At 53.0% G+C, this 15,312-nt stretch overlaps 2 protein-coding genes across 7 annotated transcripts; one reads left to right on the forward strand and one right to left on the reverse strand.

The window, feature by feature from the left end:
- The first annotated feature begins 1,962 nt into the window (after positions 1-1,962).
- NUDT17 (nudix hydrolase 17) lies at positions 1,963-7,547 on the forward strand. 5 transcript variants are annotated; one of them, XM_059136081.1, is made up of 8 exons: positions 1,972-2,347; positions 2,558-2,705; positions 2,954-2,979; positions 3,114-3,206; positions 3,473-3,571; positions 3,796-3,932; positions 4,314-4,466; positions 7,003-7,547. In XM_059136081.1, the coding sequence occupies exons 1-8, from the start codon at positions 2,156-2,158 to the stop codon at positions 7,004-7,006; spliced, it is 852 nt and encodes a 283-aa protein (XP_058992064.1). In that variant the 5' UTR covers positions 1,972-2,155; the 3' UTR covers positions 7,007-7,547. The 5 variants fall into 5 exon arrangements, with proteins under 5 accessions (XP_058992062.1, XP_058992061.1, XP_058992060.1 ...); XM_059136080.1 differs by having other exon boundaries at positions 1,973-2,347; positions 2,519-2,705; XM_059136077.1 differs by having other exon boundaries at positions 1,968-2,705.
- On the reverse strand, positions 4,683-15,158 carry PIAS3 (protein inhibitor of activated STAT 3). 2 transcript variants are annotated; one of them, XM_059136076.1, is made up of 14 exons: positions 15,015-15,158; positions 11,747-12,164; positions 11,508-11,592; positions 11,254-11,304; positions 10,903-10,993; positions 10,246-10,380; positions 9,949-10,054; positions 9,007-9,080; positions 8,712-8,872; positions 7,239-7,372; positions 6,990-7,158; positions 6,690-6,823; positions 6,462-6,499; positions 4,683-5,837 (listed from the first exon to the last, which is right to left on the reverse strand). In XM_059136076.1, exons 2-14 carry the CDS (start codon positions 12,159-12,161, stop codon positions 5,571-5,573), a joined length of 1,860 nt encoding a protein of 619 aa, XP_058992059.1. In that variant the 5' UTR covers positions 12,162-12,164; positions 15,015-15,158; the 3' UTR covers positions 4,683-5,570. The 2 variants fall into 2 exon arrangements, with proteins under 2 accessions (XP_058992059.1, XP_058992058.1); XM_059136075.1 differs by lacking the exon at positions 15,015-15,158 and adding an exon at positions 14,300-14,433.
- Positions 15,159-15,312: the final 154 nt, after the last annotated feature.

The raw sequence follows: 15,312 nt of genomic DNA on the forward strand, positions 1-15,312 counted from the left end.
CAGCATGGGGTTTGATCCTGGGATCATGACCTGAGCCGAAAGCAGTTGCCCGACCGACCGAGCCACCCAGGTGCCCCCATTGCTGATTCTTATATTGAAATGCCCTCTCTATCTCTACTGCCCAGAAAACATCAGAAAGAGTTTGACATGTTTTTTGAAGTTTGCTGATCCTGTATTATCCTCATCATTGTATTCTCCACTCATCAGATCTCATTAGGAGAAAGGGCCTCAAGTCAACTAGATTAATCATCTATTAGATGCATTAAGTTAAGCCAAGCCTGTGTTTGAATATCCATGGCAGTGGAAGAAACTTCTTCCTAAGCAGTTCATTCTGTTCTCAAAAGGCTACCCCTATTCTTTATTAAGTTGTAATCACACACACAAACACACACACACACAGTGTAGGGAATATGAAAGATACCCACACAGAGGGAAGTAAAAGCTATTTTCAGAACTAGCAGGTTCTGAAAGATACCTAGATTGGCCCCAGCATTCACATTGGAATCTACGGATAAAATACAACTTGCCAGCTCCAGGCTTCTAGCACATCTGAAACCGTGTATGTAAGACTTAGCACAATGCCTGGCATACAGTAAGGACTCAAGAAGTCATTGCCTTCCTCTTCTTCATGGTTTCTTAAAAGCAGCAATTCTAAGTTTTCTCTCTTAGTGACTTGGGTAGATAATTAACCTACCTGATGTAATTTGTCCCAGCAGCTTCAGTTCATTTAAAGCAGGTAGGTGCTATTACAGTCTCTTCAGTTTCCTCTTCAATGTCCATTCTCTCTAATTCATTAAGATTAATGAATTTAATTGTTCGATCAAGTGCCAATTAACTGCTAGCCATTATACTGGATATAATATACCAGGATCAATAAGTTGCTGTCTCTGCCTTCAAGCCACTCACCATTCTTTACTGAGCAACTGTTATGTGCCCAGGAGTGGGCTAGGCTTTAGGGATACAAAGATGAATAAGCCTTATACACACAGCCTAGTGGGAGGAGACAAATACAAGGAAATACTGGGTGGGGCTCTAGCAGAAAAGTACTGTATACAGAGAGGTAAGAGGGAAAAGGGTCAAGAAAGAAAGCAATCGCAGAGAAAGTGATAATCTGTCTTATGAAAGAAGAGGATTTGCCAGGTAGGAGGGGGAAAGGGTCCCAGAAGGAAGCAGAGCCTGGTTCCAGGAAGAAGTGCAAATAGGATATAACCAGAAAACAGGGCCTAAGTCCTGCCAGCATTGAGGCTGGACAGCCCACAGGAGCAAGGGGGTTTGGGGGTGAGGGGGTCCTCAATATACTGTGCTTAGTAGTTTATCTTCTAAGCAGTTGGAAGCAAGATGATGAGATCTGTTTGAGAAAGATCACTCTGGAAGCACCCTAGAGAATGAACTGGTAGGGGAAGGACTATTTGGAGATGTGCAGTAGTATCTCTGGCAGAATAGGAGTAAAGCTAGGACTAGAACAATGGAGGCTAGAGAGCAAGACATCCGAGAAATTTTAAGGAGATAGAATCTACTGCACTGGGTTGCCATATGAGTGAGAAGAAAGAGAGGGGAGGGGAAAAGAATGTTTCCTGGGTGTCTGGTCAAGACACTAATTCGAGGTGACACCTACTACAGCAGATGAGTGTATAGAGCTACAGAGGGGTGCTTAAGTATACACAGCCTGTGGCTGGTGGGAGGGAACATGTGAGTTGAGAAATCATCCAGTCTGAATCACTCTCCTTAAGAAAAGAGGGAGGAAAAAGAGGAGCCGAGGGGGGCGCGGGGGCGCCTGGGTGGCTCAGTGGGTTAGGCCGCTGCCTTCGGCTCGGGTCATGATCTCAGGGTCCTGGGATCGAGTCCCGCATTGGGGCTCTCTGCTCAGCAGGGAGCCTGCTTCCTCCTCTCTCTCTCTCTGCCTGCCTCTCTGCCTACTTGTGATCTCCCTCTGTCAAATAAATAAATAAAATATTTAAAAAAAAAAAAAAAAAAAAAGAGGAGCCGAGGAATTAGAGGCTTTCTTCTTTGTCATTTACTAGCATTGCACCCTTGGCTCCTCCCCAAGGCTTCTGCCTAAATTTCCCCGGCCTCCCTCCGACCCGGCCCAACACTCGGGGCGGCGCCGCTGGGCCAGCAGAGGGCGCCAGGCGGACCGCAGCCCAGAAGCCGCGTTATGGCCGCCTCGCGGGTGCTGCTGCTCCTGTCCGGGCGCCCTGTGTCGCCGAGCTTCGTGCAGAGTGTGTGTCGCCTCCTGGGCGCCGGGCCAGGGTTCGGGCCGTGGCCCACGCACTGCGGCTTTAAGCGAGGACGACTCGTCCTCTCGGACCGGCCATTCCCAGGCGCTTCGACCACGCTTCCGCTTCAGGTCCGGAGAAAGGGGAGCGGGGTGGGGGGCAGGAGTGGGGTGTGGAGCTGGCGCCAGAGGCCAGGCTCCATCAGACTCGACCTCCTCCCCCATCGCGCGGCGTTGCCCAATTTTTGCCCGGCTTCTGAAGCCTTAAACCAAACGGCCACCTACCCCCCGCACCCCCACCAGCGACCCCCTTTCTGCCCTTTTGTGGCACTGGACCAGCAGCAGCTCAGGGCTCGGGGGTCTGAGCTGCCCACGAATCGAGGTGTGGATCTGGGTGTGGCCGTCATTCTGCAGTCCAGCGACCAGACTGTCTTATTAACCCGAAGGACAAGCACCCTCAGCCTTTCTCCCAACCTCTGGGTACCCCCAGGTGAGTGCCCTGAGAACAGAATTCCAAGTTCAGGAAGAAAGTGGTCCTTCACCAATAGTGCTAATCCCAGTCTCAGGAAAACAGGCCAGCCTACAAATATGGTGAGTCCCCTTTTCACAAGGAGTTGCAATGGCATCTACACCGACTGGAGGAGAGGGGTAGTATAGTGTGGGGGGTGGGGGATGATACGGGGGTGGTTCCTGACCAAGACCATCACCACTTACCTATTGGTCCCACTGTTGTTGCAGGTGGGCACGTGGAACTTGATGAAGAGGTAACCAATCAGCTAACCCGACCTTTACTGGAGGCCCTGAAACCAGAGACCTCTGGCTGGGGCTGCCTTGGGTGTGGGCTGAGGGAGGGGCAAACAAAGGACTTGAAGGAGACCTGTGCAATTCTCATTTCCAGCTGTTAGACGGAGGGCTCCGAGAGCTTTGGGAGGAGAGTGGATTGCAGCTGCCCCAGGACCAGTTCTCTTGGGTCCCTCTGGGGTTATGGGAGGTGAGACAGGAACCTGAAAGAGGTCCCTTCCTTATTTAACCAAGAGCCCTCAACAACTTTGAACCCACCAAAGCCAAAGAACAGCCCTTCACGTGCCTGGGCCAGAGGAGAAATGATTAACTGTGGGTGGATGGTTTGGAATCCCCAAACCCACAATCCCCACCCATGTCCCTTCTGCACCATCTCTACCCTCTACTTCTTCAGCTATATTTACAAAGTCTCAAAAAGAATTAGGAAGTTCTCATTTTTGCTGTATTCTCTCCTAGTCTGCCTACCCTCCAAGGCTGAGCTGGGGTCTCCCCAAATACCATCACATCATTCTCTATCTTCTCGTGGTCTCCCAGGAGTCACAGCAGCAGCTGCAGGTAGGGCTGACAGTGCAGGAAGGAAATGGGGGCTTGAGACCCAAGCAGACTAATTCTGTGACCGGGGGGGGGGGGGGTGTCAGAGATATTCAAGAAATCCAATAGCCTCCCCCCCACTTGCCCCTGTCCCAAGTCTCTCCCCATTCCACTTGTGGGTAGGCCACAGTCAAGAACAGGCCTCCTAAGAGAGGCCACGGCTAAGGGGATCTAACTATCTGGCCTAGGCCCGGATCCAACCAAACCCAAATGAAGTGAGCGCCTTTATGTGGCTGGGACCAGATGTAGCAGCTGCAGTGGCCACTATAGAGGATGGTACAGAGACATCCAGGCATCTCTCCCAGGAGCTACCACCCTCCATCCTGTAAGAGCTTTGGCCTGACCCTCCAACACACCAACACATACTTGAATAGTCCCACCTCTTTCCCCTCCTCAGGGGGATTTTGTGTCCTGGGGGACATTTAGGGAGTGGGCTGGTCAGCTGATGATGAAAGGGGCACATGATACCAAAGACACTGTCCATCCAACTCCAGGGGTTCCTGCTTCAGCTGGCTAGCACTGACCACTGGGTTTGAGTCCCATTCCCCCAAAGGGGCAAGTCATTTAACCCCCCTTGAACCTGCTCCTTTTGGTAAATGAGGGGAACACCCACCCACCCCTTTCCTCCTGTGGCTGGGAGGGTTCCATAGAAGAGGGCTAAGCCACTGACAGGAGCACAGCCCAAACAGGAGCCATCATTATGCAGTATAGTAGAACTAAAGGAGGATGGAGGAGCTCGACCCCTGGCCTTGCCCGTGTCCACACTGCTGCGGACAACCCCAACCACAGATGAAGGAAAAGAGAGGGTCAGCTCTGGGACGAAGTTTGCCCTCAGGCTCTGGCTGCAACATCTGGGCAGGTAAGGGCTCTGCGACATTGGGTCGAATGCTCTATGAAAGAGAGGAAGGAAGAACAAATGCTCCCAGAACTCCTCAGTGGGACACCCCTCCCATGTGAAAGTAGGCCCAGGGTCTGCAAGGAAGCATAGAACATGGGCCTCCTCCCCGCAAACCAGGGCTCTGGAAATGGAAGTGCATAATTCCCCTGGCCCCAGCCCACCTCCAAGACACTCACAGACATTCACAACCTTTATTATGGGTAAGAACTTTGCTACAACTTTGAGAATAAAAAGTAAAATTACAACATAGGCCCTAGGCCCTGGAGGAGCCTGAAAAAGGAGAATGGGGAGAGCATGAGGTCTTCCCACCTCCCAGAAAAGGTGCAGAATGAGCCAGACCTAACCATGGGGCCATGGGCCTTTTGAAGCTCATGGCCCAAGCTGGTCAGCATATGAAACATTGTGAACTTAAATATATAAATAGAGAGAGACCGAGGCAACAGGCCAGGCCCTGCTCCCAAAGCCCTGGGGATCAGAGCTAAGGCCTTATGTCCTCCTCAGTCATACTGGGAAGTAGGAAGCAGGGGAAATCATCTTTGGAGTATTTTGGTTTTTCTTGTTTATGTACAAAAAAATCTACAACCCAAAATAGAGTTCTCTGTCCCTATGTCTGCCTGTCTGTCTGACCAAAGAGAACGGAATGGACATGAAGAGACAATGGATGTGGAGAAGGAACAGAACCATAGGTTTGGGGAAGAGAGGGCATCTAGGGGACAAGAGAAAGGCCCTTTCCCCATGACGCTCCAGCCAATTCGGCCCCTCCCCCAACTCACACCCCAACCCATGTGCCTCCCACTGCCTAGGTTAACATACCCAAAGGAATGTGCCAGCCATCTAAAGAACATTTCCAAAAATAGAACCCAAATGTCCTTAAAAAGAGGTTAAATATTAACCCTTTGGGTGCTGGCCTTGTTAGGCAGAGAGAAGGCCAAAATCAGGTATCCATGAAGGTCTTTCTGACCTTGGGCCAAAGCCCCCTGATGGGTCAGAGTAGCCAGGAGTCTGGACTGCACAGAGTATTTGCTCAGTGTTGGGAGGCAGTGAAGTTTCCATCGTCCAGGGGACTCAGTCCAGGGAAATGATGTCTGACCGGCAGCCAGTCAAAGAGGGACCTGAGGATAGGGGTCCTCCAGGCCCCTCCCTCAAGGCCCCCCCAGGGGCCACAATGCTACTGACACGGCCAGGAGGGGGTGCTGGAGTGGTGCTGCGGTGAGAGCTCCCCAATGTGGGGGCTAGTGGACCCAGGAAGTGGGAAGGGGTCCCTCGGTACTGGAAGAAGTGGCCAAGGGCATCCTGTTCATCTAGCGAGGTGATGACGGAGGGACCATAGTGCTGGGAGGAATCAAGGGCACAGTTTAAGATTTTCTCCTGACTTCACCCGCCTCCCAGTCACTCATCTCAGAAATATCCTGGGATAAATCAACCCCCTGGATCCCCAAATAGCCTCTGAGAAGCAGGGGAGACTCTCTTTCCCCCACTTCCCCACCCCACCCATGCCCTGCCCCTATTCCCTGCCTTGAGACAGCCCTTCTAGCTTGCTAGGTTTTTGGCCTTGTGGACGTCTGAAATGCACGGAATGTCCCTCTGGGGCAGGCACAGCACTCAAGTACACATGACTCCTGTGTGTGTGTGTGTGTGTGTGTGGGTGGGTGGGTGGCAGGGGGTGGGGGCAGTAAGGGGGTGGTTGGAGGGAGAGCAGTTGGGGGCAGAATTTTAAAAACTCAAGACAGAACAGTAACAGGAGATCAAAGAAGACATGGGTGAGAATCCGAAGAAGCACGGGTAGGGTCTAGTAGGGAAATAAACTGCCCAGCCCCTGTCTCCCAGCCCCTGCCTTTCCTCACAGAGAAGCAGATTTAGGTCTCAAGGGAAAAGGGGGGTGGGGGGGCAGGGCATCAGTGCCTAGAAAGGAATCTTCAGAGATCTGATAGCTTCATGGGAGAAGAGACCACTTACCTGACTTTCAGTCTGGAGGAAAGAAAACAAATCTAAACCTGGTAAGAAAAGAAAAATCAGAATCAATCTCCTGTCTGACCCCTCCATGGCCAAAAAAATCCCCAAAGAAGTCCCTTGGATTATAGCCTTGGCAAGAGAGCCAGAAGTCTTTGAAAAGGAACAGGGGTTCTGATCTCGTTTGGGGGCAGCTGTAGCAAGGAACAGCCCACCTTGTGATCAGTGTCCTACCTTGGATATCAGCCCCCAGTGGGAAAGCAGGTGGGTACTCATGTAGTGGGAGACTGGATAGGAAATCCCCGCCCAGTGTGCCCATAGCAGGGCTCCGTAGCACCGAAGATGGCTGGTGACCAGATGTCAGGACTCTGTGAGGAAAGAGGAAGAGCTGAGGCAGCCAGCGAACCACAGATGCCCTTACCCAGCTCAGCCTCCTGAGTCCCCTCTCTGCCCTAGGGTTTGTCCAGTGATCAGAAGGCATTCCTGACTTCTTCCTCTGCCTCTCTGCCGTGGACTCAGCCTATTTCCTCATACCCTTTGCTTCCAGGTAGTGCTGGGATGGCAGCTGAGGTGACAGGACAGTGCTTTTTGGTCGGGGGCAGGTCCTCCTCATCTGACGAACTCTCTATTGTCAAGTCAATAACTTCAACTTTCTTCTTATTCTCCGATGGATTGCCCTCTTGGACTGGGCTGTACTGGAGGCCTGCGGGTGGTAAGAGGACTGTGTCTCAGAGACGAAGCCATCCAAGATGTAGTTCAGCTGGGGGACAGGGGGTCACTCACCATCCAGCCCATACCCTGGCGGGGGGCAAACCTCAGATGCCTCCTTCTTGGGTTTCATTGGGCACCAGGATCCATCTTCCATGAACTGGATCTCATCACAATCCGAACAGGAATTAAGTATCTCCATGAATAAGCTGGGGGAAGGGGAGAGATGGGAATTCATGGGGCTGGGAGATGGCTGGGAACAGTAGCCGGGGAGTTCTGGGACTCACCTTCCTGAACCTCAGGAACTGAGGTTTCCTTGTCTGTATTCACTCTACTAACTCTTGAGTTGTCGGAATCAAATAAAGTAAGGTAATATAAAAGAGATTTGCCAACTTTAAATGCTTAATTTTCCAAACATTCTAAGCACACGTTTCACGTGGTACTTGCAACAAGACAAAAGGAGCAAAGATACCGAACTCTATAAACCATCTCAAAGAGGGCACTGGGAACGAGAATTGTCATTTAGGCTCTGGACGAGGGTTAGGATTAGCTAGATCAGTATAACAGACCCTCAGAAGAACTTTTTTGCCATTGTCAATGAAAGGTCAGGTAGTTGTTCTAGGAGATATATTTTATCAGTTCAATGCACTGATTCTGCCACTTAGTAACACTGAGAACTTTGAGCAAGATAATCTCTCTAGGCCTCAGCTTCCTCACCTGTAATGACCATACCCATCTCACAAGGTTAATTATAAGGATTCAATGCGATGAGGCATGCAAAGTTCACAGCATAATGCCTAATGCTTTAAATCCTCAATGTTGGAAATATATACAGTTGACAATGAACAACATGGGGGTTAAGAGCACTGACCCCACATAATCAAAAATCCATGGATGGGGTGCCTAGGTGGCGCAGGCAGTTGAGCATCCTACTCTTGGTTTCTGTTCGAGTTGTGATCTCAGGGTCATGAGATCGAGCCCCATGTCAGGCTCCACTTTGGGCACAGAGCTTGCTTAATATTCTCTCTCGCCTGCCTCACAAGCACATCCGCGTGCTCTCTCTCTCTCTCACAAATAAATAAATAAATCTTTTTTTTTTTTTTTTAAGTCTTTACTATTTAAAAAAAAATTCATGGATAACTTTTGACTCCCCCCAAAACTTAAATAACAACAGCCTACGGTTGACCAAAAGCCTTACCAATATCATCAACAATCAACACACATTTTGTATGTTATGTGTATCATATACTGCGTTCTTATAATAGGGTAAGTTAGACAAAAGAAAAATATTAAGAAAATCATAAAGAGGAGGAAATAAATTTATATGTGCTGTGCTGTATTGAAAAAAAAAAATCTGTGTAAAGTGGACCTACACTGTTCAAGGGTCAACGGTATATTATAAAGGTAAAAAATTATACCTATACATATAAAGGGATTGATAGGTGAAGAGCTGGGGTTCATGGGAGGGGAAGGAAGGTCTCTCCATATATAGATGGGGGGGGGGTTGCTAGTGGAGGTCCTAGGTAAGAGGAAGCAGAGTGGCCCTACCCATCAATGATAAGAGATTCATAAGGAGCCTTCTTGTCACACACAGGACATGTCCATGTTGGCTTCTTCTCATTCATCTGTAGATAAAGGGCAGCATCGAAGCTCTGCAGGTGGGCGCAGGTGAGGGCCCGACAAGGGACTGTCAGGCGCATCTTCCCTAGCTGAGAAGAGAGGAGTTCTCTGGTCAGAGTCCCCACATCCCAGGAGGCCTTACTCTGGTCGCCCTAGGAGCCCTCATCTGGGCCCAGAGTTTAATCCAGCTCCCCCTCCCCCTTCTCATCTCCCTTGTACCCACCGGGCACATGAGTGACACCCGGAGACTCGTAGTGGCCACCTCACTGTCCGGGTCAGCGGTCAGTTTCTCCTTGACTGAAACAAGAATGAGGCCAGAGCCACGGGGTCAGCAAAGCTGGAGATGAAGCCCAGGAGGCGGTGAGGCCAGAAGCAGACGACTCTGGCTGAGAGGCAGCCACGCAGAGTGCCTTTGGGGGCTGGGGGGATGTCACATGAAGACTGGCTGTGAGGGAGAGTTCCCTGTCCCTAAAGATGCTTAAACACAGCTGTGGGACACTGGGACAGAGATGACTTAAAGGTAACTGAAGCATCACAAGAGGGTTAGATCAGAGGATCCTGTTTCTTCATTTTTTATTTTTTTAAAGATTTTTATTTATTTATTTAACAGGGAAAGACATAGCAAGAGAGGGAACAGAAGCAGGGGCAGTGGGAGAGGGAGAAGCAGGCTTCCCACTAAGCAGGGATCCCAGGACACTGGGATCATGACCTGAACCAAAGGCAGATGCTTAATGACTAAGCCACCCAGGCACCCAGATCAGAGGACCCCTAAGACTCTTGCCAGTCTAGGAGCGCCTGGGAGGCTCAGTGGCTCAGCAGGGAGTCTGCTTCTCTCTCTGCCCCTCACCCCACTCGTGCGCTCTCATTCTCAAATAAATAAATAAAATCTTTTTTAAAACAAGCCTCCAGTCTAAAGAAGCTGGAAGCAGGGTCTATGAGGTGCAAAGCAGATGTATAATTGAGAACGCAAGGGTGTCCCTCAGTGCCTGAGATTGGGCTGACTTCTCAACAACAAAGACTGGGAAGGGGCTAGGGGTAGGGTTGGATTCGTGTGTGACGTGAGGTGTACTGTCACAAGAGGGGGATGGGTCTGACCATAAAGGCTGGAGGACCAGGAAGACTCAGATCCAGATCAGGGGGGGGAAAGGGGCAGGGTGTTACTCACTCAGTGCCCGAGAATGGTCTGGGTTCCGGATACCCTTTGCTCTGAGTTTCTGTAGAAGGGTCCCCGCAGTCAGCTGCCTCACCAGGTACACAGACAAGGAGTAGTTCTACATGGAGGGAGGGGAGGCAATTAGCCTCTGTTCTGCACATCACCACCACCTTCCCAACCCTCTGTCCCAGGAGGACCACAGACAGTGGGTCTGAGCAGAGGAAGATGTTTTCCCCAACTCCGACACTGGATGCTGTCCCCCTCACACCCTGCAGGCTTCTCTAGGTTCCCTGCCCCAGCCCTGCTCACCCGTCCAAATTCAGATGACCAGTTGACCACGATGGTGTTGGGAACTGTGGCCGAGAGACGAGCCAGAGGTGTGATGTTGATCGGGCGGCTAGGCCTCTTGGGCTCAGCCCCATTCTTGGTAGGGGGAAGGTAACCCTGGGGAAGGCAGACATGGGTCAAGACACTTTTATCTCAAGTTACTCACTTCCTGGAGGGAAGACCAGCTCGCTCAGTGACCAAGAACATGGGGGCCCATTCAGTGACTTGCAAAACTACAGAACTATCGAGGGTTGGGGGGGGGGGGGGTTCGTTCCTGGGGACAAAGGAGAGCTTATTCATTGACCAGGGAGACAGAAACCTACTTCCTGAGTTCCTGAGGAGGGAAGAACAGGGATGCCCCACTTCTTCCAACTCTTAGCTCTAAGGTCATCACTTCAGAGAAGTCTTCCCTCAACCTCTGGATTGAACTAATGTGCCTCTTTGGGTTCTGACAGAACCCTTTGTGCATCAGCCCTATCTCAGTATTCTTGAGATTGTGTTAATCCCTTAGTGAACGGACAACCTATGACATACCCAGGCACTGTGCTAGGCATGGCTCCTTTGTAATAGGTTTGCACTGAACATTTAAGAACTGAAAGAGGGAAGGGGTCATGGCCAGAAGAAGGGAAGAGCATTTACCGGCAGGGGGCACAGTTTCCCATTGACCTTGACAAAGAGGTTGGGGGGAAAATAATCCTCCTGGGGACAGCTGGTCTCACAGAGACAGAACCTGGTAAGCGAGAAGAAAGGATGAGAGGGTGGGGGAGGTGGTTTCTTCTTTCTGGTGGAAAGGCAGGGAATCTCTGAAGGTCCGTCAGAGATGTCGGCACCTGCAGCCCTTAGCACCCGACGAGTCCCAGGGTTGGGATGGACGTGACAGAGCGGCGCTGTCTCCTAGCCGTGTCCAGCACACCCTGATGGCATTCCCTCCACCAGCCCCCTCGCCCTGCCCCGCAGAGCCCCGCAGGGAAGGGAGGAGGATCAACTCACCTTAGCTGCACCTGTATAGTATAGTCACATTTGGCTCCTGGGAGAACCTCTCTGTGACAGGGAAGGAGAGGGAGACATGTCAGGATATGGCCCCCAGAGGACAGGGCTGAGAAGAGACACACAAGAGAATGAGACAAAGCAGACGCAGGAAGATGGGGACAAGCAGGAGAGCAAGACAGAAGAGAAGAGAGTCGGAGAAGAGAGTCCAGGGTTCACCACCCTGGGATGAGGTAGGAGGGCTGGGAGACAGGTACCTGGATGTGAGAATCTGCTGCACCTGCTGGGGCGTGAGGGCAAAGGTAAAGTGTGCCTCTTCGAACCGCTGGCTAGAAGTGGATGCTGAGAACACAAAGGGGCAGTTACTCCTGAGCCTGTGACAGGCAGCCACAGATGCTGCCCCCAACCTAGGCCGCTGATCCCACAGGACTAAAGTCTAAGAAAGGTTTGGGCGAGAGGTATGGATGCAGGAAACCTGAGGAAGACAGAGCCATACCAAGGGTGGTGGGCCGGATGAGCTCCGCATAGACTTCATAGAAGGGCAACGGTTTCATGGTGACATCAGGGTGCACAGGCTGGGGCAGAGGGGGGTGCATGTCCACTTCACGCTTGGGGCCCAGCAGGGTGCCAGGGGCCAAGAGGGCTGGGGGAATGGGAGCTAGAGGACCTGGGGAGCCGACAGGAGGGGTTCCAGGGGGCAGAGAGAGAAGAGAGAGATCAGAGGGCCCCAGGGTCTTCCGGGGAAAGCGTCGGCGGTAAAGCTCTTTGATCTTCATCTGGACACTGGGGGCACAGCTGGACTTGAGGAGGTGCAGGGCCTTGGCCAGGAGCTCGTGCTTCCGTCCACTCTTGTTCCGGCCTGCAAAGCCGAGCAGCACCTGAAGCTCAGACACCCGGAAGCTCATCACCATATGCTGTGGAGAACAGAGACACTCAAGAATACTGCCAAGGAGGGGTGCCTGGGTGGCTCAGTGGGTTAAACTGCTGCCTTCAGCTCAGGTCATGATCCCAGGGTCCTGGGATCAAACCCTGCATTGGGCTCTCTGCTCAGCGGGGAGCCTGCTTCCTCCTCTCTCTCTCTCTGCCTGCCTCTCTGCCTGCGTGTGATCTCTCTCTGTCAAATAAACAAATAAAATCTTTTTAAAAAAAAAAAAAAAAAGAATACTGCCAAGGAGGCTGGGGCTGAGCTACCAAGTAGGCAGTGTCCCTTCCCCACACCCCTCCCCCGGGGCACTCATCAGAAAGACCTTCTGCAGCCAATGGATGACTGCCACACAGTCCATCTAGCCAAAGGGACATCTCAGTCCCATTTCAGGAACCCTCAGGTCAACCATACCACTAGCCCCCCAGAGCTTGAGGAACTCTAACTCCCCATGCCTGTAGGTCAGCCAGGTGGAGCAGGGTGCAGACAGCAAGCCAGCCATAGGCACACCAATGGGTCCTCTACAGCCTACCTCCATCCCTGCCTTGAGCCTGGCAGCTCCTTTAAGCTGCTTATCTCCTCTCCTGTTCTTTCTCAGACTCTCATACCCATCCCAGCCTCTTGGGAAGAGCATAGGAGACAGGGAGAAGGAGGGGGAGAAAAGGATTCAGGCCAGAGAGCCCCACGGCATACCCCTCCCAACACTTCAAGCTACCTCAGCTATTTTCCCCAAGCCTCTGAAGCATTTGTGGCCAGGGTTTTCAAGTCAGGGTTCAATACTTGTAACTCCCCCCAAATCCTTTCTAAGCATCATTTACATGAACACCCCTCCCTTAGTCCTGTTTTTCTGGGAGGCAAAGGACCAAAACTTGGGGCAAAGAGGTTAACAGTAAATCACCGAGTCCAGGCCACCCTCTTGTTTATCTGTTTACTCCATCTGCCAGGAACTAATATCCTGTTTCTCTCCTACATAGAGAAAATAAATGATCCTCTCCCTCCACAGCGGTGGAAGAGGAGAGGGCAAAGCTCTAAGCAGATGGGTGGATGAGGAGAAAGCGTGGGGCCTCTGAGCAGAACTGCAAGTTCTCCTAAAGGCAGCTGGGCCCAGTGACTAGACCTCAAGCCCACCAAGGGCTATGGCTCCATTTCAAAAAAACAGAACAAAGCGAGGAGGCAGGGGGATGAACCCAGCGGTTCAAGGTTCTGTGAGATGTCCTCAGATATGGTTACCCTCAAGACTGTCTGGCAGTAGGAGGGCACCAAAAACTCTCTCCTCAAAGGACACCCTTCTGTGAATCTCTGGGAGACCCTGTCATGGGCAGGCCTTGCTAGCCCTCCACAATTCGCCCCGTCAAAGGAGGTTTTATGGCTTTGGGCCCCTTTTGAGGAACGTGATGAAAAACTTGGTTCTTCCATCTTTCTCCCACCCTTATTTCCTCTGTCCTGTTTTTATTTCTCCATTAGCTTTATCAAGAACCTCCCCCTTTCTATCCCATAGTTTCGCACTCCTCGGTCTCTGCCCAAAGACACCGATTCACTAAGGCAGCACCTTCCTCTGAGCCTCCAGGATGCTTCTGCCCCACCCCTCGATCTAGCCGCCCGCACAGCCCCGCCCCCTAGATCTCAGCCGCCTACTGGTACTTCCTAAGGCTCTGATCCCAACAGCAGCCCCAAAGCTTCCATCCTCTCAGCTGCATCTCCCCAGGAGCCTTCCATACAGCTGCCCCCCAGTCCCATCCCCACATCCGCCCCCTACTGTGGTATCTCTTGGCATCGATCAACTCGCCCCCTACGCCTCTACAGCAGCTTTTACCCCTGGCCCTCCTCCTCCATCTGCCCCAACTACCAAATCCGACTTCTACCCCCGCGTCCCCGCCCCCTGCGCCTCGGCCCCCAACAGCTGCAATTCCCCTCGGCCCCACCCCTACATCTGCCCCGCGGCCCCGCCCCCGGAGACCCGCCGCAGCCCGGTCCTCGCCCACAGCCACTTGGCTCCCACCCCCTGCAGCTAGTCTCCGCCACGTCTCCAGACCCCACCCGAGCCCTCAGCACCCAGTCTCGGTCGCTTCCCTGACTCGGCGTACCGCCGGGCTCAGTCCAGATGGGGATGGGGGAGGGGGCCGGTACCTTTAATTCGCCCAGCTCCGCCATCTTGAGACATCGCAGGCGCCCGAGCCCGAGCCCGAGCTCAGGCCCAGGGACCGGCGCACAACTCTCCACCCCAGCGCCGGCCGCAAATGCCGCCTGCTCCGCCCCGTCCGGCCCCCTACACCTCCCCTTCCCGGCCCCGCCCGCCCGGCTCCGGACAGGCCCCAGCCTCAGCCCCTCCCTCCACCGCCGGACCCAGCCCCTGCACGTCTTTGGCCTCGGTGCAAGACCGGAGGGAGCGTAGCCCGAAAGACCGCGGGGTTCCCGGGGGTAACGAAGAGGAGGCGGACCCGAAGTGCCTGGGGGAGGGGGCTTTGCCACGCCAGAGCTGGGAGGAGATGAGCTTTTAGGGAGCCAAAGATACTTGAAATATGGAGGGAAAGTATCGAGAACTGCTAAATTTTAAGAGATATGGGGGAGGGGTGGCGGAGTTGGAGCGAATACCGTCATCTCTTCTACAAGTTTAACCGGCTAAAGTCAAGAGTTCTACCAACTCGGGAAATACCTGAGATCTGAATCATTTCAGAGAAGCTATGGAGTTGTGAATAGTTCATTTCTAGACGGCTGTTCTCAATCCTACGTCCCCCCAAGCCCCCCCCCACCACCACCACCACCAGCTACGGTGTTGCTCGTGGTCCCGCGGTAGGACTCAAACTCGACAGCAAAAAAGTTTGGTGCGATGAGCGGGACTTACCAGCACAGTTGCACGGAGCGGGGAGGGAGCTCGGGAGGCTCGGAGGGTGGACTGGGGAGGTGGGGGGAGGGGGCCCAGCGCCGCTCCCGCTGTCTACAAGGCTGGAGGTCGGTCCGGCAGCTGGACGCTGCAGCCGCAGCTCCGCCCGGACGGGAGCTCCGCCCGGCCCAGCGCTGGGGCTGGGGCCGCCCCCTCCGGGGTGAGCCCGCCAGGACCGCGGCGACTGAGGGAGGGGGCGGAGTCTGAGGCGGGAGAGGGAGGGATTCGGAGCCGCGAGCGGAGAGATTAACTCCTCGAG

Source organism: Mustela lutreola, chromosome 10 (genome assembly GCF_030435805.1).
Source record: "Mustela lutreola isolate mMusLut2 chromosome 10, mMusLut2.pri, whole genome shotgun sequence".
NCBI lineage: Eukaryota > Metazoa > Chordata > Mammalia > Carnivora > Mustelidae > Mustela > Mustela lutreola.

Excerpts from the sequence above, each read along its gene's own strand:
- NUDT17 (XM_059136077.1), top strand. The coding sequence starts at position 2,156 with ATGGCCGCCTCGCGGGTGCTGCTGCTCCTGTCCGGGCGCCCTGTGTCG. Across the intron at positions 2,706-2,953 it reads CAACCTCTGGGTACCCCCAG|GTGGGCACGTGGAACTTGAT; the intron begins GTGAGTGCCCTG and ends CTGTTGTTGCAG. Across the intron at positions 3,572-3,795 it reads AGTCACAGCAGCAGCTGCAG|GCCCGGATCCAACCAAACCC; the intron begins GTAGGGCTGACA and ends TATCTGGCCTAG.
- PIAS3 (XM_059136075.1), bottom strand. The coding sequence starts at position 14,323 with ATGGCGGAGCTGGGCGAATTAAAG. Across the intron at positions 10,994-11,253 it reads ACTATACAGGTGCAGCTAAG|GTTCTGTCTCTGTGAGACCA; the intron begins GTGAGTTGATCC and ends CTCGCTTACCAG. Across the intron at positions 10,381-10,902 it reads GGAAACTGTGCCCCCTGCCG|GGTTACCTTCCCCCTACCAA; the intron begins GTAAATGCTCTT and ends TGCCTTCCCCAG.